The 25603-nt window shown below is 33.1% G+C and overlaps 2 protein-coding genes across 4 annotated transcripts; one reads left to right on the top strand and one right to left on the bottom strand.

Moving 5' to 3' along the window:
- LOC18586593 (metalloendoproteinase 5-MMP) lies at window positions 10187–11522 on the top strand. Of its 2 annotated transcripts, XM_018129677.1 has the most exons (2): window positions 10187–10343; window positions 10528–11522. In XM_018129677.1, the coding sequence occupies exon 2, from the start codon at window positions 10528–10530 to the stop codon at window positions 11392–11394; it is 867 nt and encodes a 288-aa protein (XP_017985166.1). In that variant the 5' UTR covers window positions 10187–10343; the 3' UTR covers window positions 11395–11522. The 2 variants fall into 2 exon arrangements, with proteins under 2 accessions (XP_017985166.1, XP_017985165.1); XM_018129676.1 differs by lacking the exon at window positions 10187–10343 and having other exon boundaries at window positions 10426–11522.
- Window positions 13332–15205, bottom strand: LOC18586592 (60S ribosomal protein L24). 2 transcript variants are annotated; one of them, XM_007010070.2, is made up of 6 exons: window positions 15111–15148; window positions 14621–14671; window positions 14397–14472; window positions 14165–14266; window positions 13920–14068; window positions 13332–13683 (listed from the first exon to the last, which is right to left on the bottom strand). In XM_007010070.2, the coding sequence occupies exons 1-6, from the start codon at window positions 15119–15121 to the stop codon at window positions 13527–13529; spliced, it is 546 nt and encodes a 181-aa protein (XP_007010132.1). In that variant the 5' UTR covers window positions 15122–15148; the 3' UTR covers window positions 13332–13526. The 2 variants fall into 2 exon arrangements, with proteins under 2 accessions (XP_007010132.1, XP_007010133.1); XM_007010071.2 differs by lacking the exon at window positions 14621–14671 and having other exon boundaries at window positions 15111–15205.

Raw genomic sequence — 25603 nt, 5'->3', positions numbered from 1 at the left:
GTGTGCATGATGGTGATGGGTATGTGTATATGTATACATACGTAAACATGTGTGTTATAAGAAATTTATGAGTTATGTATATGGATGTAATGTATGTGAAATTCGGTATGTTAAACTTTGGGAAGTTGTTATGTATTTCTTATTGGTTTTGAACATTTCAAGCATGGTGGTTTTCTTTGGGAGAAAGGGAAATTTTCATTTGGTGCCCCTGTATTTCGCTGCAGCAAGAAACTCTCGGGTTTGAAAACCATCACCAGAACTGGTTCTCGCTGCAGCGAGAAACTCTTTGTTTCATCAGTTGAATTTCGCTGCAATGAGAAAGAATCTCGCTGCAGCAAGAAACCTTCTATTTTTGGGTTACAATTTCACTGCAGCAAGAAAGAATCTCGCTGCAGCAAAAAACCTTATGTTTTGGTCTCCTATCTTGTCCAATTGTTGCCCTATTTTTCACTTCTTTGCTACCATATCGGAGCATGGACTTCCAACATTAAGGATTAAATGAGTTAAGTTTAAAATGGGGAGGTTTAGTGAGAAATCCTCGGCCAGTTGAGAAACCCTCGTTCAGCTAATAACTAAATCCCAACGTCGCCGCTGCAGCGAGAATGCCTTTTCGCTGCAGCGAAGATTCGTTGTCGTATTTGACTTACTTATGTAATATTGAAGCTTTCATTCTTCAAATGGTTTGTTATGTATGGGTTAATGATTTTCAAATGATTAATCATTTAAGGGTTGATGAGGGGTTTTTAATAAGAATAGAAACAAATTGCATTATTTTGAAAAAGAATGCATCATGATTTCGTTAAAGATTCCTTATGGTTGCTTGTTCCCTTCCTTGTTCACTCATTGGGTTTATACTCACCGTTTTCAACTTCATGTTTTCAGATCACGAGGCAATCGGTAACTAAGACGAGGTGTCCTTGTAGACTTGTACACATCCTTTGGTAAGTGTCTCGACATTCAGTAGCTGTACATTCGTCCAAATCCCTCTGCTGGAAGTCGAGTATTATTTTATTATGTATAGACGAACCTAATGTAATTGTTAAGATACATGTTGAAAACAAATGTATATACACTTGTTTAGTATGCCAATATGAGATGGCAATGTTTAATAATATTTTGATTCTAAGTTTTGAAAAATGACTTTGCAGTTTATGATGGAATGATGAACACGTCGGACTAATAGGCTTGCTTGGGCTTAATAGACTACGTTTATTGGGCCCTTACGCCGGTCTTGGCCTAGAAATTGGGTCGTGACAGTAGGAAACCTTACCAATGTTGTAAAAGGAATTGCCCACTCACCTCTTCTTGTGGGAATCCTCACCAATATTTCTATTCTTGCTAATGAAATGTGTTGACTAGGAAATTTTCAGCGAGTGTAAGTCACCACCACTTAAATCTTCTTCACTTTTTTTCCTAGCAATTTAGGTTTTCGCTCAATCAACACCTAGCAATCAATATCACACAATCTCTTAGTACAATTTCAAAGTTATCATTATCTATACATTCAGCCAATAAGCACATTTGCATTAAATTTCAATTTGCCATTAATTTATCCTCAGTTTTCTAAACACAACAATCAATTTCTTAGCACTAGGTTGTGAGTTTGAAAAATTTTCAACAAGTCTTTCTCTTTCAAATCCCTTTGTAATAAAACAGACTAAGTCAATATGACAAATTCACCTTCCCCAAGAACATACTTCTCTACTAAACTATACTTCGATAAAATAAGTACTAACATCCACCTCATCCCACCTTACCTTGTTGGTGGTCTAATTTCTCCAATGCACAACCTTAATACTTTTCCAATCATGTAGTACCAAATCCAAACATTTTATTTCTAGCCTCAAACTTCAATTTGGGAAGCCTTAATCGCTTCCAAAATGAGTTGGTAGCCTCGTGTTTTCTAAAGCCTAGGGTTAATCCATTGTTTCTCACCTTCCAACTTAATCACTCATGAGATAGCCTTTTGAAAATCACCATGAAAGACTCTCGAGTTGCTGGGCAAAAGTAGATCATGAGGAGCTTCGTGGGGGTCAAACATAGGCTTTAGAATTTCCTTATAATGTGAAAATAACAGAAAAACTTGTAAGTTTTTTTTTTTTTGGTTTTTTGGAGTTCTCGGGTTGCACTAAAAGAGCAATGAAGGTTAAAGGTTCTTTGGTTCTAAAGAGGGGCGAAATTTTCCAATTCTCACATAGCCCCTCCCTCTTGACTTGTCTTAATTTAATTCCTCTCATCCATACCCTATCACAAGGTAATCCATCATTTATTATATATGACAGATTGCTTTATTTCCCATTGGTCAAGACTTTGTTATCTTTTATTCCATTTAGCATCTTATCCAAATGAAATCCTTAGGTGGGATTCCATTTGCTCATGACAAAAGCCATCTGTAAGCTATTAGAAATGCATGGTCGGCCACCATTTCCACTTATGGCTTTCCATGCAATTGCCTTTACTTCATTTCTTGTCTCCTATATTCCTTTCTTTTGTAAGCTTTTGCACCATGTAACCAATCACCCATGACACTTACATGAAAATTGTCTCCTTAATGGCGGGTCTCGCTTGCTCTTATATGGCCATTTGAATATCAATCTTACCATGGGCAAACCGCCCATGGTTTGGCATTTCTTACAAACTACTCACATGTATGGTTGGCTATTCTATGCACTTCCTTTCCCATGCACCATCAATTCCCATGTGTCACCCAATTATTCACCTTATATTTCTTCATTGTTTCTTTCCCTTCATGCATGGCTATTTGCCACACTACATATGCTTTATGAAACTTTTATGCTTTTTCCATTTATACCTTAAATCAAGGATGGTTTAATTGCACATAAGTCCTCATAATTTCTTTTATTTATCATTTGACCTTCCAATTTTTTCATTCTTCATAATTTAGCTCTTTAAACTTTTCTTCAATTGCAATTTAGTCTTTTAATTTTTATTAATTATAATTTTACCCTTCAACTATTATTATTTGTAATTTCACCCTTCAATGTTTCATTTTTTCTAATTAAGTCCTTGAACCATTCTCTTTTTTTTTTTTATAATTGGGGGAAGAGGGATCCAAACCCTACTTTTTAGGCAGGGGGATAATGCACCAACTAATGAGCTAAATGCTCGGGTGCCCTTAAACCATTATTTTGACTCTATTTATTTTCTATGATCCTTCATTTACTTGTACATGACAAAAATATCCATTTTGCATGCCATCAATATATCATAATAATATTTAAATATATATACACTTTTATACTTTATTTTTATAATGGCACGTGGGCCCTACCAATACCTCATTTCTTTAAAAATTCCTTACTTTCCCCCACTTTAGCCAAACCTAGCTTTCTGAAATTAGCTTTTGATATGACATCATCTTATTCACCCATCATCAATAAAATAATATTATTTTATGATTTATTATGAAAATATAATTTTATTTCCCATGTCACCTCATATCCTCTAAAACCATAATTCATCTTTAATTGGAAAAATATCTCCATTGATCAACATCCCATACAACATCTTGAAGCCTAGCCGTAAATTAGCTTTTTTTAACCATAAATGACTCGAAGTTTAAACAACGGAGTAACATAAGGTAAGGCAATGAGATACCATTTACCTATAAAGTAAGTTGAGGTCCCTTGTCAGCGATTGATCCCAAAGCTTTTACTTATTTGTCAGAGGCAACGATTAATTAGGGTAAGTCTTTCATAACTTAGTGAATGGACAGAAAAGGAAACAAGCAATATAGTAGAGTTTTTAACGAAGGCATAATAATAATAATGATAAAGATGATAAACACATGTGAAGGTATTGTTAGTATTAGCCCTACAAGCCAATTTGTGGTTGTATGGAAACTGTAATTTTGAGATATTTATGTACGACATTTTGTTATTTATAATAACATTGAGGTAGTTCTTTATCCATAAGTTTGTGATTTAATTACTTTTTGTGCTTATGTATATAAAGCCCATGGAACTATATATGCCTTGCAAAGGAATTGTATTGGGATACAATTATGATATCCTTATGCATTAAAGCATTGTTCCTAAAAGTCTCTAATCATTGTATTATTGAGATAGGGCATCAATAATGCTCAAAGATTGGCACATGTTATGTTCCTTACTTGTGAAGTAAGCAAATCGTTTTCATAGGTTGAAGTATAGAGAAACTTGGAACTAGTATGTGGGTGCTTGCCATGGGAGAGCGAGTTCTCTGGACATGACTCACCATGATAAGTGCATTTGGTATTTCACTCAAGTGTCTATGCAATACTTCTCATGTGTCAGTTGTGTAAATACTCCATAGACTTGAGATACCAGGTTGTCTTATGTGTGGAGTGCTATGTTTTGATTTCATCCCTACGGGTGCCTAACCAGGGATGCCAAAACAAGATGTTTTTGGGTATAGCATGAAGCATATGAAGGCAAATGAGCGGTCAAGATAGGAATCATCACCCCAAGTGATTCAAGGGGAAATATCTCATTAGTTCTTGGTTGATATTAGCTTAATTAAATCCTTGGCCAAGGTGATTAGGAGATTATGAAATGAGTTTCATAAGTCTCCATAAAACTAATGATCTGACTGCAAGAACAAATATGGAGATCAATAAGAGAAGGCATTGCACCAAGCTCTTATTATCTTCGGGATATATGATGAGGGAATGAATTATACTAAAAAACTGTACACTAAAAGGTTGTCAAAGAATCCTTTGACTTTCCTAACAATTGGGTGGCCATGATGCATTGCTAGATGCCAATCATGGTTTATGGAATTGAATTAGTTAATTTAAAATTGAATATGATTCATTGAAATTAATTAATTAATAATATTATAATTCAATTCCATTGCCAACATGTTAAGAACTTAATGGGTCACACACAAAGGTTGCAATCTGGATTAAATTGAGAGTGTGATGATTTAAGTTAGACTTAAATCAAATTCTAGGTTTTAACTACTAAGGACCTAATTAAAAAGGTTTAATTAGGTATTGGTTAAATATTATAATTGTTATAATATTAAGGACTTATTTTGTAAATTTTAATAAGTTAAACCTAGATATAAATATCACATTATAGCCACTCCTTTTTTAGAGGAAAAGTATTTTTCTCTTAAGTGCTGCCACTCTTGAAACGTTTATTTCTTTTGAAAACTTCTCCTTTGATTCTTTGCTGGAAATCAAAAAAGAAAAGAGGACAAATCGTTGTCCACTTGCTAGCATAAGCCCGTGGCATAAAGTTCTCTACTTGATAAGGATCCGTTGCAATTGTGTGTGCATCATTGGAGGCCAAGTGATTGAGTGGCTGGGATTCTTTCACACAAAAAGTGTTCATGGTTTTGTCACCAAAAGGAATCCATTTGATTACGATATCACTTGGAAAGGTAAAATTTTTTATTTTATTTGGTGCTTAACTTTGCATTAAACAACCAAGGTGATCCAAAGGTAGGAGGCATGGGTTTTATTTTATTTCAATTTTTTTTCTGATGCGTTGATGCTCTAATCATGCCGTTCCTAGTAGGTTTACTATGCACAGAGTTAAGAAATCATGTGCAAAACCAATATAAATATTTGAATCCAAAATTCTCAAAATTAATAAATCGATGCCATGGTTTTAATCAAGTCACATATAGTAATAATGTTATACTCAATAAGAAATAAAATAATAAAAGAAACAAATTGATTAAGGTACTTTGGGTAGGTTTAAGAAATAGTGTGAGTCTCCAAGCATATACCGTAAATCAATGCCTACTAGTGGGAACCCCCACACCACCAAATATAAAGTTAGGGCTTCTATCCTCATAATGCCTACTTGTAGGACTCCCTCACGCCACGAAGTATAAAATTGAGCCCCTAACACCTATTAATACTTACTCGTGCGACTCCCATGCCACCAAGTATAAAGTTGGGGCTTCTATCCTCCTAGTGCCTGCTCATGGGACTCCCTACACCACCAAGTATAAAGTCAAGGCTTCCATCCCCCTTAGTTCTCCAATAACAAATCGATGTTTAGCAAGTACTTTGTGCACAAAGACCACACAATCTGGTGTGGTAACAAGACCTATACCCATAAGGCTTACCCATAAATAATTTATTGAAAATCCAAGTACATGTATCAAGTTTCAATCACATGCTCATATAAACAATGTGTTACATATTTCAAGTTTTGAAATCAATAAGCAGTACATACCAAGTACAACAACAAAATCAACGAGCATGGCATAATTTTATATTTCATCCAAACATCATAATATTACCAAATAAGCAAATTTAAAATATTTATAAATGGACACCCTTATGGCCTATTGAATGCAAGTATTGTATAGATTCAAATGGTTTTTAAGACTTTCAAAACAGAATGGAAATTTAATATTTTCAAGGACTTGTTTCTCGTAGTTATAAAACAACTCATAGTATAGTTATTCTTGCAAATTGATGAACAGAGTAAGGTAACAAAAAATAGGCCTAATTGTCTAGCAACTCATGCTTCCCAATGGCACTTCAATAGATAAAATATAATTCGTAGCATTCTAATGTCAATAAAAAACAGTAAGCATATTTGTAGTTATGCACTTATAGTAGCAATATCCATAGTATATTTTAAAAGGTATTGCTCACGCCCCTCCTTTGGTGGGAATTCTCACCAATATTTCTACTCACGCTAATGAAATGTGTTGACTAGGAAATTTTCAGCAGGTGAAAATCACCATCACCTGAATCTTCTTCATTTTTTTCCTAGCAATTTAAGTTTTAGCACAATCACACTTAGCGATCAATATCACACAATCTCTTAGTATAATTTCAATTATAACATTATCTATACATTTTTCTAGCAAGCACATTTGCATTAAATTTCAAATTGCAACCAACTTATCCTCACCTTTGTACTCTTAACAATAAATTTCTTAGCACTAGGCCACAAGTTTGACAAATTTCCTGTGAGTCCTTCTCTTTCAAATCCCTTTGTAATAATTCATACTAAGTCAATATCACAAGCTCACCCTTCCTAGGCACATACTTCTCTAGTAAATCATACTTTGATAAATAAGTACCAACATCCAACTTCATTCCACCTTACCTTGTTGGTGGTCTAACTTCAATAATGCACAACCTTAATACTTTTCCAATCTCGTAGTACCAAATCAGTCACAATAAATTCACATGGTATTAATTCTTTGAACTTAAAATAATTTTTAATTTATTTTAAAGCTTAAATGAAGATTTCCTTACCCAAACATTTGATTTGCAGCCTTTAACTTTAATTTGGGAAGCCTTAATCCCTTTAAAAATGAGTTGGTAGCCTTGGGTTTCCTAGAGCCAAGGGTTTTCCCATTGTTTCTCACCTTTAAACTTAATCACTCATGAGATAACCTTTTGAAAATCACGATGAAGGACTCTCAGGTTGCTTGGAAAATGTAAATGATGAGGACAATTTATGAGAGTTAAAGATGGGCTTTAGGATTTCCTTGTAATGTGAAAATAATAGAAAAACTTGGAAGGTTTTTTTTTAAGCTCTCAAGTTGCACTAAGAGAGTAATGAAGGCCAGGAGTTCTTTGATTCTAAGAAAGGGAAGAATTTCCCAATTCTCTCACAACCCTTCCCCCTTGACTTCTCCTTATTTAATTCTTCTCATCCTTACACTATCACAAGGTAATCCATCCTTTATTAGATATGGCAGATTGCTTTATTTCCTATTGGTCAATACTTGGTTATCTTTTATTCCATTTATCATCTTATCCAAATTAAATCCTTAGGTGGAATTCCATTTGTTCATGCTAAAAGCCATCTATAAGCTATTAGAAATGCATCACCGGCCACCATTTCCACCGATGTCTTTTCATGCAATTGCCTTTACTTCATTTCTTGTCTCCCATATTCTTTTCTTTTGTAAGCTTTTGCACCATGTAATCGATCACCCATGACACTTACATGAAAATTGTTTCCTCAATGGTGGGTCCTACTTGCTTTTACATGGCCATTTGAATTTCATTCTTACCATGGGCAGTTTGCCCATGGTTGGGCATTTCTTACAAACTACTCACATGCATGGTCGACTATTCTATGCAACTCTAGTCCTATGCACAATCAATTCCCATGTGTCGCCATTTATTCACCTTATATTTCTTCATTGTTTCTTTCTCTTCATGCATGGCTATATGCCATGCTACATATGCTTTATGAAACTTTTATGCATTTTTTATTTATACCTAAAATAAAGGATGGTTTAATTACGCATAAGTCCTATTACTTTCCTTTATTTACCATTTGACCTCCAATCTTTTCATCCTTCACAATTTAATCCCCTAAACTTTTCATTAATTGCAAATTAGTCTTCTATTTTCTAATTACAATTTTACCCCTTAACTTTTGTTATTTACAATTTTGCCCCTCAATGTTTCATTTCTTTTCAATTAAGTCCTTCTACCATTCTTTTGACTCCATTTATTTTGTACTATCCTTCCTTTACTTATGTATAACAAAAATATCCATTTTGCATGCCACCAATATATCACAATAATATTTTAAATATATATATATATATATATATATATATATATATACTACTTTATTATTTATTTATTATNCACAATAATAATTAATATATATATATATATATATATATATATATATATACACTTTTATACTTTATTTTTATAATGACACGTAGACCCCACCAATACTCCATTTTCTTAAAATTTCCCTACTCTTCCCTATTTTAGCCAAATATAGCTCCTCAAAATTAGCTTTTGATATGACATCATCTTATTCATCTTTCATCAATAAATAATAATATTTTATTATTTATTATTAAAATATTATTTTATTTCCCATGTCACCTCATATCATCCATAGCCATAATTCATCTTTAATTAGCAATTGAAAGTTTATATTTTAATATTGAATATCGTATCGTATGGTCAGATACAGTAAAAAATTTTAAAATAATTATAAATAACATTTATACATGTAAAATAAAAAAATTAAAAATGTTATATTTTTTAATAAAAATGAAGATTATAGGGTATAAATTGAAAAGATGATTATATAATTTTTAATTTAAGCTTTCAATATATTCCTTAATAATATTTATTTTTAAATAAAATGTGCATCTTTCATATTAATTTATTAATTACAAATAAAAAAATACCTATTATGTTGAAGATAAAAGGGAATTTGATTTTGTTTAGAATTTTTTTTGTTTAAAATCCAAATGTTAAAAATTGAAACTCATAAAAAATAGATTTTCATGTTTCAACTCAGAAAATAAAAAAATAAATTTTTAAATTTTGTCAAAAATACTATTTAATTTCGTCAAAAGTGAATAAAATATTTCTATAAAAAATTTGAGTTAAATATGTTGAAAGTCTATCCAAAATGCATCCAAAATTCCATAAGAATTTATTTAATTTTGTTGAAAATAGCTTATTTTTTGTCATAAAATTCTTATAAATCCTTCATAAATGAATTTTTGGATTAAAATAATGATTGAATTTTAAAAATAATATATTGACATAATTTGAAATTAAATTAATTTTTATTTTAAAATAATTATTACTTTACATTTAGTCAAAAATAAAATCAACAATGAGAGTGAAATTGAAATTTAATTAATGACGCTGGCGTGATATATTTACATGTTATACTGGATGATAATATAACCATAATAATATAACTATATCGCAGATTTAATCTCGACATTAGATATAATGACTTTTTTTATTTAAAAAAATATAAAAATTTAATTGAAAGTAATGAAAAATTAAAAATTTATTTAAATTTTTTGAAATAATTAAAATATTTTTAAAACATTATACCTTAACTTGGCTTACACCATAAAATGGCAAGCCACAGAATTTTTATTCTTGACTTCATACTTACCTGTGCAAGATCTTCATTAATCATATACCATACCATGACTCTGCCTCTGACTCTTTGTATAGACATAAAACATGATGTAAGAGCATTTGAATATTTAATTCATTGATTGGTGCATAATTTTTTTGTTTAAAGGGCAGAATTTTTATTTTTGTGATAGAGAAAACCTTTGCACAAAAATGGGTTTTCTTTTTTGGGAACACTTGAGGCATTTAAATTTCCCGTGAGTATTGCCGACCCATAATGACAGAAATCTGATTTGCTTCCTTCCTGCAGTCTTTTCAGACAGAAAAGCTCATTATGGTTAGGAGCCTGCTTCTTTCACCTACCTGGAAAAATTTGTTGAGGATTTTTCGAAAAGTTTCAATGACTAATAACCTGCTGAGAATGCATATGATCATGTGAGAGTTAAGTGACAGGAATCTGTATCCCAAACTGCAAAAGACTGCCCCATTCATTGAGGTAATTTAAATGCCATACTTGTTAGTTGAAAGTTGATCTTCAATTATAAGTACATAAATAAGCAAGATTTCTAAGGTCCAACACTACTCTTCTTCCTGGGAGAATTAGTAAAGAGCGTTAAAGCTTGCCTAAAATGGCTTCTAAATCATCTTCACTAATGCTTGTTTTCTTTGTTCTGCTGCAGATGCTACTAAGCACGATTCAATCAAAGCCAACAACACGAACATTCAAAATTTTCCAAAGCCTACAGGGATGCCACAAAGGTCATACTGTTGAAGGGCTTTGTGAGCTCAAACAGTATTTCAAGAAACTAGGTTACTTGAATTACGATCATGCGAGCAACAATGCTTACAAACATGGGAATGATAATGAGTTCGATGACCATTTGGAGTCTGCTATCAAAGCATACCAGGTGAATTATAAATTGAATGCCACAGGCAACCTAGATGCTGACACTGTGAAACAAATGATGAAGTCAAGATGTGGCATTGCAGATGTGATGAATAGCAATAACTCCAGGTCCATCTACGGTATTGGTGCCTCTCGTTATGAATTCTTTCTTGGAAATCCGAAATGGCCACTCTCAAAGACCCATCTTACCTACAACTTTCGTTCCAGTGTCGAAGTCCCTCTAGCAGAAAACGTAAGGTCCGTTTGTGTGCGAGCTTTCCAAAGATGGGCAAATGTGAGCCGTTTTACTTTTGAGGAAGTAGCAGAATACTACGTTGCTGATATTGAAATTGGCTTCCACAGTGGTGAGCATGGAGATGGCAACCCCTTCGATGGTCCTCAAGGGACTTTGGCCCATGCCAGTCCACCAACTGATGGAAAGTTGCACTATGATGCAGATGAAGATTGGAGCACCAACCCTGGTCCTGATGAGGTTGACTTGGAGTCTGTGACAGTTCATGAAATCGGACACCTTCTCGGGCTTCAACACAGCTTGGTCCCTGAAGCAGTTATGTATGCATATTTTGACTCTGGAATGATAAAGAGGAAGTTGCACATGGATGATGTTCACGGCATTCGTGCCTTATATGGCTTATTATGATAGGAAAACACTACACTGATAAGAGAAATTATATATGAATGTATGTCATCTCTATTATCTTAGCTCAGTCCCTATTTCCCACGTTTTTCTGTTTAATCAGAAACTATTTGTAAGGATCAATTTGGTTATCCTCTTTCTGCATTCTTCCTTGCTTTTCTTTCGAAATTCAAGCCAAAGCATCTTGCAAATTGTCAATAAAGGGAAAGGAGGTACTCATATAAAAATGATAGTTACAGGCTGGTAAGAGGAGTGACTTTTTTACCTGCTACAGAGTGCAGAACACATGCATCTTACATACCTGTACTCATCTCACAAGTCATAACCAACAATGAGGCTGTAGCAATACAAAAGTTTGCAGCAAATAAACCAAAAGTTGTTGAGTTCTCTTAATAACAGATTGTACATGATTTTGTTTCATCAAAAACCTTTTGATCTTTTCCTGTATACTCTGGCAACCTACAACTGGACATGAAATTCTTTTAGGTTATGGCTAACGAATGATTATACTAAAACACATGAAATTCAAGATTGTTTCACCTGCCAAGCACCAACCACAAAAACCTGTATCTTGCTGCGGTGGTTGCACTAGAACAGGGGAGGTCACCTAGACCAAGATTTGTAATTCTGCGAGCTCACCAAACCTTTTGAGAGGCTCACATCATATAAGTCGAGTCCAAGCTTCTTCTACCAAAGCATGGTTTTCACTGAAACTACTTGATCAAGCTCTAGCAATCACTAGCACGGCTGAATGTAGTTTCTACTTTAGTAACTTAAGCCTAAACCACAGCCTTACGAAACCGGGAAAAGTAAAATGTAGCACTACATTGCATATACTTCCTTGCCCTAGGTTGCTGGCAAATATCTCTTTCTTTCTTTTAAATTCTCCTAACCCTCAACATAAGCATCCGTAACCTAAAATCTTAACCATGAGTTGCTTGGGAATTTGTCCATCACCGGACGAAAATATTGAACCTGGAGTTCCATTCACGTAGGAAGATGAGCTTCAATAATCAGTCAAGGAGTATTATGGCCATTGATAGCATCTATTGTTGTTTAGCAGTAGCGTAAATCTGCGCCCCCTTGCAGCAGGAATGTTATTTCAATGCCGCTTTGTACAATGGACTTTTTGTAAGATTTGAGAGGTGGAACAGAAGAACAGTTGGGAATTGAGCTAATGTAAAATAAAGGGCGAGATCATTGTCCACCTCAGATTGTTCAGACTTCAGAATAAATCCCCTTCAAGGTGCACAGACAGAGTACACAGAAGAAAGTTCCAAAATATTGAAATTAGCTACAGCATCCACAATTAGAGAGTTTTCCCACGGGTGGACAACCAAGTAACATCAGAAAATGCTCTGGTCAACATTTTCACATCAGCAGATTCTAGCTCCCGGATAGAACATCAACTTTCAGTGTAGTGATTGTGCGGATGCATACTTTGTTAACACATTATTCTGGCTCGGCTATGATTGTTGTTTGAGTGATCCAACCAGATTTTTTGGCACTTAATACAAGTAACAATCAAAACCCCAGGCCCAATTCTTAATATCTCCCATTGCCTTAAAGGGGAGCAGGACCAAATTTATTTATGTTACTAGAAGCTGCCTTGCCAACATCCAACACATACTTGTTAGGAGAATAGCTGTAGGATAAAGGAGGTTCCAAACTCCAGCCTTTTCCAGCACGATGGCAAGCAAGTCAGAACAAAGGGAGGAGGGGAAAAAATTAGGAAGAAATGAAAAAAAAAAAAAAAGGAGCTAGTCTTAGCATTAGTTCTTGCAAATATTCATCAGGTGAGCAAGCATTTACTTGCCGGTAATGGAGAGCTGGGGCCTTCAACACATTTCCGACATCAGTTGTTAAATTGAATTTCCCAACGCAAGATTCCACTCTTCAAAAACAAGAACTTTTACCAGAGAAACAGGATGAGCAATAGCTTGAAAATGAAGTAAAAATTTCTTAAATCCATTAAACAAAACCAACTGTTAAAACCTTGAAACAACTGAAACAGCTCCATTTGCTTAAATATTTAGAAACAAAATAATCAGAACAAAATTGAACAGGAATGGGAAATTACTACAAAGCCGTCAAGAATACACTTTCTACCTTCACCTTAGACCAAGTCTAGCAGCTTAGCGCTTTCCACCACCACCGCCCAATTTGGGGCCCTTTGGAGCAGCACCCTTGGGAACATTACCCTTGCCCTGTGTCTTCTGTGTTTTGGCCATCAGTTCTGCTTTCTTCGCCTTCTTCTCATCCTTAGTTTTCTTGATCCTCTCCTTAATTTCACTGCAGTGATATATTATATATTAACTATAGACTATGGCTCTATAGCAAATTTATTTCCCATATAACATAAAATTTGATTCTAGGAGGCCTAGACTTTTTACTTATCACTATGGGTTCACACAAAATCATGGCAATAAAATCATGCTAAACGAATCAGATCAGAACTAATTATTGCTGCATGTACCATGGCTATGTATGCATTATTTTAGATAAAAATAGAATAAAGGAAAGCATACCGGAGTGCAGCTTCTCGGGCAGCATCTCGCACTTCAGGTTTCTCAGTTCTCCTTTTCTGGATCACCTCCAAGGTAGCCCCAACAATAGATCTAGAATATGGTTTCTTAGTAGTACGACGCCTCTTTTTCACAGCTTCTGCAGCTATATCCTGAGAGTTATTTCAAATAAAGAATGTAAATGAAAAAAGTTGAGCCAATGTCAAAGCGATAGCACAATTGCAAACAACAAAATAAGAGGCTTCCACCTTCTTGTGTTGCTTTCTGTACATAGCTGTCCAAGTAAGCTTTGAAGGCTTCAATCTGTTGTGGAAGTACCTCTTGCATTTTGAGTTGGCAAACAGGAAGACCTAAAGAATTTGTTCATCAGCCTCAAACAACAGCCCAAATAACCACCTCCCTTCCAAAGAAAATCCCAAGCAGAAGATCACAAAAAGGGACATCTCGATGTCACATAAATTAGAGCCCAGATTAATTTACCTGAGAATCAGATCTAACAAATCTGATACCCTTACCAGGGTATATCTTTGCACCACTAAAGCGGCAAAGTTCAGTCCTACAACACCAAAACAGAATTTTGTAATCAGAATGCAGCTTTGCAATTACTTAGATACTGAATTCAACCAATGCCACAAGAAAACGTCCCAATATCAATAGTATCCATATTTTATGACCACTGAACGGAGCAGAATGAAAAATTTCACCTTCCCCTGAGAGATATGAAGTTCATAAAACTTAAGACCGTATAGCAGACACTACAAAAGGCATATATTCCCAAATAAGTCCATGTTCACCATTTCTACATGTCCAAAGCAATTTTAACACTTAAATCAATACTTACCGATACGCCGAACAGATTAAACTACTTCTTTACATTGCTGCCAATTCTAATAAAAACACAAACAACTTGACAACAAAAAACAAAAAGAAAAAAGAAATTTTATCACTTTATTCCCCAAAATTATCTCATCAACCAAAAGCTATATATTCAGATTGTTGAAAACCCAGAAACTAAAAGAGCCCAGAAAAATGGGCAGTTAGGAAAATGAGGAGAAAGCTAAAAGGGGAAAAAGCAAACAAAGTGAAACTCCGAGCCTTTATTTTCTTCTACGTTTATCTCCCATTTCGTTTCCTTCATTTTCTGGGAATACAAAAACAAAAAGATAAGCAAAGAAAAAAGGGAAATGAGCTTACTTGAGAACCATGGTGGCTGGTGTTGATGGTTAGGCTGCCTTTGCCGCTTTGCTGCTCACATAAACCCTAGAAATTGAAACCCTTAATTAAGCCGTTTTGCAGTAAAGGCCTTATTTTACATCAAAATTATAAAAATACCCACCAATTTAGTTTTTAATTCCTCTCAGTACCCCTCGTTATTTTACTGTTAGAATATTATTTAAGTAAATTACACTTATATTTCTCTTAGGGTTAAATTTTTTCACTCAATAGCCTGCGATTTTTCTTTTCATATTCAGCATTATGTGGTTCATTCCAATTCCATATTCGAAAAATTAAGTCATTAATTTCACTTAAAAAATAAAGAATCTTGAAGCAACTTAATAGGTATTTAACGGGGTTTAAATATTTAATGGTAATATATAAGATGTTAGGGTAAGGTTCAAGTAACATTTTCAAAATTTAATTGAGCATTTATAAGGTTTAAGTATCTTATAAATTAAAAGGATTCAAGGATACAATAGTTGAAGAATAACGACTGCCTTATTGTTTGACAACTTTAGTCTTTGGAAGATATGACTTAATTTGTAATAAATTTTTATTGTAGTCTAACTAATTAGAGTAATCTCCATTTGAAATGCATTATAATATGATAAGCTGTTAAATTTATTAATTGATTATTAATGATTCAATTATTACAAATGATTATGAAAAATATTATTGTCATATCTTCAAAATATAAGGGATCCGAAAGTTGTGGATTTTTTTTTTCTGGAAAAGTCTTCCTATATCATATAATAATGTCTTTTACCTATCTCTATCTCATATTAGATGTCTGCTCTTTTATGTAATTGTGTGAGTCCACACATATCATTTTGCATTCTGCCACAAACTATTAATTTCTTATTGATCCAATTAATAAATTTATAATATTATCCTATGACTTAACCATCATTATGTATAAAGTTCCTATTTGATGGCAGTCGCAGTACTATGCTTAACCATTTTCAATTGACATCCTTGTCTGAAAATATAATTGCTCACTAGTTATAAGTTTGATAGGAATTTTGGATTATACATCGTATTAATAATTAAAATTTACTCATGTGCATTTTAATTTTTAAATTTATACAAAAAATTTAATAATTTTTCTTTGAAAAAATAAATCCAAAGGTTGTCATTTTGAGTTTAAATGTGATAGTCTTAATGGAGTGTTAGAAAGGGTGAATAACAAAAAAAAGAAATTCTAAAGGAAACTCTTAATTTTGAGAAACTTTTAAATAATTTTGAAATGCAACGTTTAAAACTTGTTACACCAAATAAAGAGTAGGTGCAGAGAAGAGGACAAAACACATGTATTTATAGCAGCTCGGTCCCATTAACCCATATCCGCTACCTTGATTACCCAATCAAGAATTCTCAACCTAACTTCATTAAATTAGTGGAATTGATGGCTTCTATCAAGCTTTTATAAGGTGAGCTTCAAGCATAAAACCCGTACAAGATTCCCCAAACTTTCTTTAGCTTAGTCTACCTTTCAAAGTGTCTGTTACACTCTATGTAAACAAAGAATGCAAAGAAAATGGAGTACAATTAATCACTTAGTTGATTTAAGACGTACAAATTTAAACTCAAAACTCTTTTACAAAGATTAGAGTGAACCACAATAGAAAAGAGTACTCTAAGACACTTCTAAGCTCAATTCTTGTTGTTGGATGGTTTTTCCATTCATTTATGACCATTTCAAGCCTGTTTTATACTTCAAAGATGAATGCTAGTCATTAGAGACAATTCGGAGGAATCTACACATTATTTTGTCCTTTAGTAGTTTTCTGAATCTAGTCAATTGGCTTGTTTAATTGATTAAAGTAAATTTTAATTTATTAAAATTGTTTTGACTGTCTCCCTGTGCTTGGAGTTAATTGATTAATCTTGGTTTTAACCAATTAATACCTCTCTATTTTCTTTTTAATCGATTAATCTATTCTTTAACCGATTAAAATCTTCTCAAATTATGTTAGTGTAGTAAGCTCAAAGTAAATATGACCAAGAGGGGGTGAATTGGGCTTTTTGAAAAATCCTTTGTAAATTTGACAAAGATTAAAGTTTTCTTGAGTCAAAAGATACTACTTGTGTTGAAAACAAAGAGATTGATTTTCTTTAAAAATTCTTAGTAATGTAAACCAAACTTAAAATGAAAATCAAGACACAAGTATTTTTATAGAGGTATGGCTTTATCAAATGCTTATGTCCTCTCTCTTAACTCACCATGGAGTTTCAAATCCACTATGAAAAATACTTTTTTAACAAGATCAAGTAAAACCATCACAAATTTACCTTTTAACAAGAGCAAGTACAACCCTCACAATCGCTTTTTACTTGGCTTAAGCACAACCCTTGCAATATCTTTTAAGGGAAGTGAGCACAATCCGCAATTACCTTTTCACAAGAGCAAACACAACCCACACTAACTTTTCAAGGCTAAGTTAGAACCTTTACAAGAATATTTACAAGGAATGATAGCAATAAATGGCTCTTAAAGACTAGTGAGCTAAGTGTTTGTGCTTTGAGTACAATGGGTACAATAAATCTCAAAATATCAGCTCAAGAATATCAATGAATGGCTTTGAAAGCTTGACAAAAGACTAAAACTAGAGTTCAAGAGAAGGAAAATGATCTTGAAGCTTTTCTCAAAGATTGGAGTGAAATTTTGAGTCTTTTTTCTTCTAAATGAGTGGATAGCTTCTTTTTATACTCCCTTGAGTGAATAAAGCTGTTAGAGACAAGTTTAGTATGAAAATAGCTTGTTGTTGAGTCTTTGTAGTTGAGTATGAAAACTGTCTGTTAAATTTCTATCTATGCAAGTATACACATCGAAAAGATAGTATAACGGTTCGCAAAGTATCGATCCCATAGAAAATTGATCTAAACTTTTACTAAGTACTAAAATTATAACAATTTAATCTTATCCAAACAATCAAAATTAATTAATTAACTAAAACTAAGTAACCAAAATTTAAACTAAAAAGAAAAATCAAAGTAATAATAACTTGAGTAAAAATAAAATCAAATGAGCTTATGATTACAATATCCCTCACACTTCACCTAAATCTTACCTCTCTTCCTCAACTTATTTCAATGGATTGAATTGTTAACCTAGAGTCCTCAATTATTTGTAAGGGTCTCTCGACTCATCTTATTAAAATATCTATTTTAACCAAAACACTATATCTCTATGTGAATTGAAATTAAAACAGATTCATTAAGTTCAGGCTCTAATTCTGACTACATATAGCATATAGCTATATCCCTATCTTTTACACAAATCAATCAATATGATCATATGCTATCCCAATTTTAGTTTACACTAAACTCCCTTTCTCAAGTTTGTTTAGGTTCTTAAATCAATTTAATTGGTGATTAAGCAATAAAAAGCATTAAGAACAAATTGGAATAAACAATTCAAATCCCATTAAAGATAAGCAAGAAAGAGATTAAAAATTTAGATTATATGTGAATTTAATTGCAATCCTAGAAAATAACTTTATCTCTTAATATCTAATAAAAACTTCATCAAAAGAAAATTAGCCATTAATCCAAGTCAAAGAAAATAAGAAAAACACAAAAGTAAAGAGAGAAAATTAATAAATTGAAGCTTTGTGATCTTGATTCTCCTTCCTATTATCTTGCTTTCTTGCTTTTTTTTGGGCCTTTTTCTCCAGAGAAATTGCTTGCTGCCTCCCCCCTTTAAACCTCTAAAAAAGGTCCCTTAAATAGGCTCCAAGTAACCTAATCCCGTCACATTTTTATTTTTGGAAAATCACTCAGTGTTGCGATGCTGGATTCTTGCTATAGTAGCACTACAACGCTCTTCTTCTAGTGCTGTAGCACTCTCGCCTCTAGAAAATGTATGGTGAGCTTCCTTTCACTATTGTTGTAGCCTTGTTCTCTTAGCACTACGGTAGTCTATCAAATTTGAATGTGATTTTCAACTTGATTTAGTCTGAATTAGGTAAAGTAGTAAACGTGAAAGTTTTATCCTATCTCTTAACTTTCCAATGGCTTAAGAATCACATCAATTGGACTTCTGCATTGAAGGATATGCTCCAAATATAGTATCATGTTCAGTTCATGCATACTGCTACAATAATCTGACTTAGACAAATATTTTGACCACGATCAGATCAGAACTAGAAGAAGTAGTACCATAAAAAATGTAGCCCTTTCTCTTGTAATTCTAGTGGTCCAAGAATCACTTTATTTGGAGTTCTGTAGAGTGAGTTATGGTCAAAACACTGACTTATATGCAGACATACTTTTGGGTCTTTTAATACCTTACTTTTCAAAATTAAACCTAATTCTCTTAATTCTACAAAAACATAAAAACTAATAAATAATGGCCAAATTAAAGTAAAAAAATATAAAATTAAAATAAATTAATAAACATAAATTAATTATAAAAATAATTAAAAATAATTAAATTATAATTAAAAATTAAGGACTTAGCTAATATTTAATAACAAAATTATACTAAAATAATTCTACAAAATAGAACTATCAAGAGCTCTATAGTAAACTATGGCTTTTGAAAATTTTGAATTAGGACTCTAATTGTCACAACCTAAATTTCAGGCCATGACGGGTGCATGGGCCCAATAGACAGAGCCCATTAAGCCCAAGCAAGCCTATCTATATGATCTGTTCATCATTCCATCAAAAGTTGCTAAAGTTATATTTCATAATTCTTATTCAAAATAATGCTAACCATTACCATCTCATAGTGGCATTACTAATCAAAATATACATATATTGTCTAAAACATATATCTTAATAATTTACATCAGGTTTGTCTATACACAACAAAAGGGATACTCGACTTCCAGCAGAGAGATTCAAGCAAAAGTACTGCTATTGAATGCCGAGATACCTACTAAGGAGACAAATCTACGAGAACACCTCGACCTAATTACCGATTGCCTCCTGATCTGAAAACATGAAGTTGAAAACAGTGAGTATAAACCCAATGAGTGAACAAAGAAAGAGAACAAGCAATCGATAAAAGAAGTTAAGAAATCATAATGCACTTAATTGTAAAAACAATGCAATTTAGTTAAAATCTTATTAAAACCTCTCATTGAAACCCTTAATTGGTTAATCAATTGATGATGAAGGATCCATACATAATAAAGAATTTGAAGAGTGAAAACTTTAATAGCATTTAAGCAAGTCAAGTGAAACTATGGGTCCTAGTTGCAACAGAAAGGCATTCTCGCTGCAGCAAAATTTGGGCTCAATCTATCAACTAGCGAGGGTTTCTCACTAAAACCTCTCATTTCAAACTTAATTAATTAATTCCTTAATGTTGGAAGTCCATGATCAATTATGGTGCTAAAGGAGTGGAAAATAGGGCAGCAACCAAATAAGGAAACAAGCAAGACAAAATGTTTCTCCCTGCAGTGAGAAGTTTCAGCAACTTGCTCACTACAGCAAGAATAAATTCTCGTTGCAGCGAGAACTAGGCCAATGTAACTCCCCCAAACTCGAGAGTTTTTAGCTGCAACGAGAAAGAGGACACCAACAACAAGTTTTATTAGTGCTTATGTCTATCACTTCCTATAAATGAGACTTTATTAGTGCTTATGTCTATCACTTCACATTTGGTTGAGTCAAACCATACCTTAAATCCTTTATCACACAATTGACTAATGCTCAATAAATTATGTTTCAAACCTTTAACTAACAACACATGACTAATTTGAGTTTGAGTGTTCTTACCAACCTTTCCTATGCCATGAATTCTACTTTTTGAATCATCACCAAAGGATACAGTTTCTCTTTTTTTTTGTCCAACTGAGCAAATAGCATTTCATCTTCTATCATGTGCCTTGAGCAGCAACTGTCCATATACTATGGTTGTTTTTTCTTTAGTTAAGCTTTTGAACATGTATCTTTTAAGTGCAGCTCAACCTACAAAATAAATTTTTAATTTTTCTGAATAAGTACCCATACTTTGATGGGTCCTTGAAGGTTAGTAGCAATGTAAGATCCTTTTGGAACTCAAATCATTTTTGTTTTTTGTGTGTTTCTTCTTCTGTAGCAATTGTAAGATAAATGACCAAGTTTATCATAGACATAGCATCTAGGGGAAAAGTCATTTGCATTTCTTCTGAAATTTGTGCTATTTTTTATGATTCTTTACTTAAATTCTTAAGAGCAACATTTTCATCTATTGCCTTTTACGAAGCTTCAGTTCTATTGTCCAACTCCAATTTCATAACTTTAAAATTTGTTTTTGAAATTTTCAGTTCAATTTGTAGAAAATTTCTTTGCTCAAAAACAGAGTTGAAATCATATGTTTTCGTTTGCAAATCAATCTCAAGAGATGCGGTTTTTCTTTTCAAAATTTTATATTTTGATGCAAGTTTTTCAAACTCATCATAGAGACATTCATACTCTTCTTGCAATTCATCAAATGAAATATCATAGAGGTAGAAGATACCTTAGATTCATCATCTCTGGCTATCAAACACAAGTTTTCTCTTTCTTTCACTTTCTCATTTAATAAGTCTTTAAATTTTATCTTTAACTCTTCAAGAGCCATGAAGCATAATTCAATTCGATTTGAGGATTTATCTTCACTTGATTCCTTGTCTCCAGTTACCATGTTGCTTGTTGAGCATTGATTCTAGCAAGAGTTGTCTTCTAATTCCTTTTCCATAGTTGTTTTTTCATATAACTCTTCTAATTTTTGCCAAATTTTCTTAGCATTTTTTCATATTAACACTTTATCATATTCTCTATAATCAAATGCACAAATGAGAGTACACATGGCCTTAGAGTTGATTTGTACTCTCCTTATTTCAGCTTCTATCCACTCGAACCTTGGCTTAGTAATTAGCTCATTGGTTACAACATTTAAGGTTGAAGGAATGAAGGGTCCATCAATGATGACATCCCACATCTCATAATCTATTGCCCTAATGTATATTGACATCCTAGTACTCCAATATGGGTAATTTGAGCTATCAAACAGAGGTGATTTATTTGTAAACTGTCCCTCACCAACTATAGACTTTTGAAAAGCCATTTGGATCTTCCCAAAGGTGTTAGACCTTAAGAATAGGGAACCTACTCTGATACCACTTGTTGGTCCTAAGTAAATGTGCTAGAGGGGGGGTGAATAGCACTTTTTGGCTCTTGGTAAGATGAGGAACTAATTTGAAAAGCAATAAAAATAAAACCAGAGTAGACAATGCGCAAGAATTTATAGTGGTTTGGTTCAAGACCTACGTCCACTACCTTGATTATTCAACCAAGGATTTTCCAAACTAATCTACTATGAATGGTGAAATTCAGAAGCTTTCACCAAGCTTTTACAATGGCTTTTACCAAGCTTAGCCAAAATCTTTCACAATAGTTTTTACCAGGATCAACTAAAATCCAACACCTAACTTTTCAAGGCTAAGTTAGAACCTATACTCAATCAAGCAATTCTAGCTTGAATCAATCCCTTAGAGTGACTCGCTCATTCTAAGAATACAAGGAGAGAAGTAATAAGAGTGTACCTATGATCACACAATTGATCTAAGTGGTACAAAGTGAAGTGCAGATCACAATTACAAAGATAGGAGTTGAGTGTAGTAAATGATCAAAAAGTATTTTCTAGTTTTTGAGCTCATTTTAGTTTTTGGAAGCCTTCATTGCATTTCTAGTAGTTTGAAGGCCCTTTTATACTTGAAAAATTAGCTCTGAAGTGAGTTGGATAGTTTTTACCATTGAAAATAGTTTTGTTGCAGTGCTAGTCGTTAATCTATCTTTTAGTGCACAATTCAAATTTTCTGATAGAATGCTCTTAGACGACTAACTTATGTCTTAGTCGACTAAGTTGTCTCTGTTTCTGTTTCCAATTTTTGACAGTGAGCACTTAGTCGACTAACTTACTTCTTGGTTGACTAAGTTGGTTTTCTTTCGAAGTCTAAATTTCTGGCAATAGCTTCTTAGTCGACTAACCCACTTCTTGGTCGACTAAGGCTTTTCTATATCTCAATATTCTTGAGCCCATCAACTTTTGATCTAAATTTTAGCGGACTAACCCTTCATTATTCAACTAAGGAACTTCTGTATTGTTGATTAGTTGCGGCTTCTTATCCATATATATTTTTGATATGTCCCATGGAATTATTTATTTGCCATTGGCAGACAATTCTTGTCTTGCACACTCAAGTAGAAATATTAGACACAAATGAATGGGAATATTTTATTATCATCAAAAACTAATGGAGCCAACAGGTCAAAGAATCGCTTTATTTGAAGGTCCGTATAGAAAGTTATGGCCAAAATACAGAAACATGTGCAATGCAATTCTGCACCTTGAAATTGCTCTCATTCTTTTACTAAAATTTTTCTTTCAAACACCTACAAAAGCACAAATAAATCAATAACAACCTATCTTATTCACATTAACACAAAATTAAGTATAAAATTAACCATAATTAGATTAACTCACCTAAAATAACTAATTTAAAATAATTAAATAAACTTACTAATTTCTATACATTACTACAAGAACTAAGCTAAATTATTATCAAAATTAAGCCCAAATAAGTCTATATTATAGAGTTGTCACATTTGAAGTGGATCTAAGCTTGGAAAATCACTATAGAGGTAAAATGAAACCTTTTTATCGATTAGTTTGGGATTTAATCAGTTATTAACTTTGAAACTCGCTTTCTTTGAGCTTGGTTGCTAACCCCCTTGAGATTTCTAAAAGCTAGAAATCTAAGTTAAGCACTTTAGCACTAAAGGTAAAAATTTAATCATCTTGAACTAAAAATCTGAAACTTAGGTTTTTACAACCATGAGTAGTTGGAATTAAACCTAGTTTGAAGTGTTGGAAATTTGTTGAAAGTTGAGAAATAGTTATTGTTTTGATTTGTTCAATGGGAAAATAAAGTTGCTAAAGCATTGTGAGCTAAACAACTATTGAGGGCAAGGAAAGCTCAATTTGGCGATTGGAGGAGAGTTATTGTCACTATAAGTAGGGATTATTGTTTGGTTTAATGCATGTGATGCATGATACATTGATAATGCGTTGCCATATTTAATGATGTGATGCATAATGCATTGCCATGATACTTGATTGATGTATAAATACCTAGATAAATAAGCCTAGGCTAGTAAATTACATATATGTGGATGTGTATGTGTGCTTTAGTGCAAACCACCTAGTGGCACATGTTTAAAAACCTAGACTAGAGAGTCTAGCTATGTTTGTCTAAAAGATATTGTGATACTTGTGTTTGGGAGTAGTTTACTCAAGACATATAGCCTTTAGGTAGATTATGAGTGTTTAATATCTTTGATAGTCAAAGGCACATAGAAATGATACAGGATTAGCTGAAAATTTAAAACCTATCAAGTATGATATTTGGTATGAAATGGTTTATATATGGTCCTAATGGCATGAAAGCCTTGATTGTGAATATGTGTTTCGTTTAATGACGATGAGTTCCAACGATTGATCTATTTGTGGTTGAGTGGAATCCTATCCCTATGACTCTGTTCTCTGCTGGATGCTTTGGCTTTGAGCGTGATTTGATTTCCTTGCTAGTGGCTTTGCTACTAAGCATGATTTGAACTCTTCATTCGGTCACTTGGGTGCCATGCATGATTTGAACTCTTCGTCGGTCACTTTGGTGCCATACGTGCTTTGACTTCTTCACTAGCTGCTTCGACATTGGGCATGATTTGACTCTTTGCTGGTTACTTCACTTTGTGCATGATTTGACTCTACCAGCTAGACATTGTACATGATTTGATTATTTTCGGGAAGGACCACTCTTTGACTATGATGGTATGATTTTTGTACAGCATGCTATAGAGATGATTATGTGATCTTTGATGTGTTAATTAAACATAATTAGTATTTGATGGAAAACTTTAAGGTAAACCAAATGAGTTGATTTTGATATTGTGCCTCTAGGACTTAGCTTTGTTATCAACTTCCAAGGTGAGCCTGACTGGTTATACATTATTTATGGGGATGATTGTTAGAACATTTTGATTATATCAGGAATGCATTATATGTGTGTGTGTATATTTATCTATACAGTTATATTTAAATTATCTGCTTCCACTCATTAACTATTAAAAGACTCACCCCTCTAACCATTTGCAAATAAATAAGCCCCAAGACTTGTATGACTAACATTGTTTCTAGATCAACAATTTTGGCATTCATTAAGCATTTTTCATTTGACGTGTTCACTCCGCTAACTCCGACTTAGGGTCAATTCGCTTCTAGTCTAGTCTTTGAATTATATTCCAATTTGAAATATATAGGCATTATGCTACCAAAGTTTTCATTAAAGGTTGTATGGTACTAACCGCTATGTTAGCTAACGTATGGCTTATGTATATGTTAAGTATTGTGTATGAACTAAGTGCCAAGGGGCACCGCTTATGTACTTGAATTTTAAGTTATATTATGAATATGTTAATGCAAAAGAACTTTC

Source organism: Theobroma cacao, chromosome 10 (assembly GCF_000208745.1).
Source record: "Theobroma cacao cultivar B97-61/B2 chromosome 10, Criollo_cocoa_genome_V2, whole genome shotgun sequence".
NCBI lineage: Eukaryota > Viridiplantae > Streptophyta > Magnoliopsida > Malvales > Malvaceae > Theobroma > Theobroma cacao.
The sequence above is the reverse complement of the archived record's forward strand: the minus strand, read 5'-3'. Positions and strand labels throughout refer to the sequence as shown.

Excerpts from the sequence above, each read along its gene's own strand:
- LOC18586593 (XM_018129676.1), top strand. The coding sequence starts at position 10,477 with ATGGCTTCTAAATCATCTTCACTAATGCTTGTTTTCTTTGTTCTGCTG.
- LOC18586592 (XM_007010070.2), bottom strand. Across the intron at positions 14,473-14,620 it reads TTCATATCTCTCAGGGGAAG|GACTGAACTTTGCCGCTTTA; the intron begins GTGAAATTTTTC and ends TTGGTGTTGTAG. Across the intron at positions 14,069-14,164 it reads ACAGAAAGCAACACAAGAAG|GATATAGCTGCAGAAGCTGT; the intron begins GTGGAAGCCTCT and ends AATAACTCTCAG.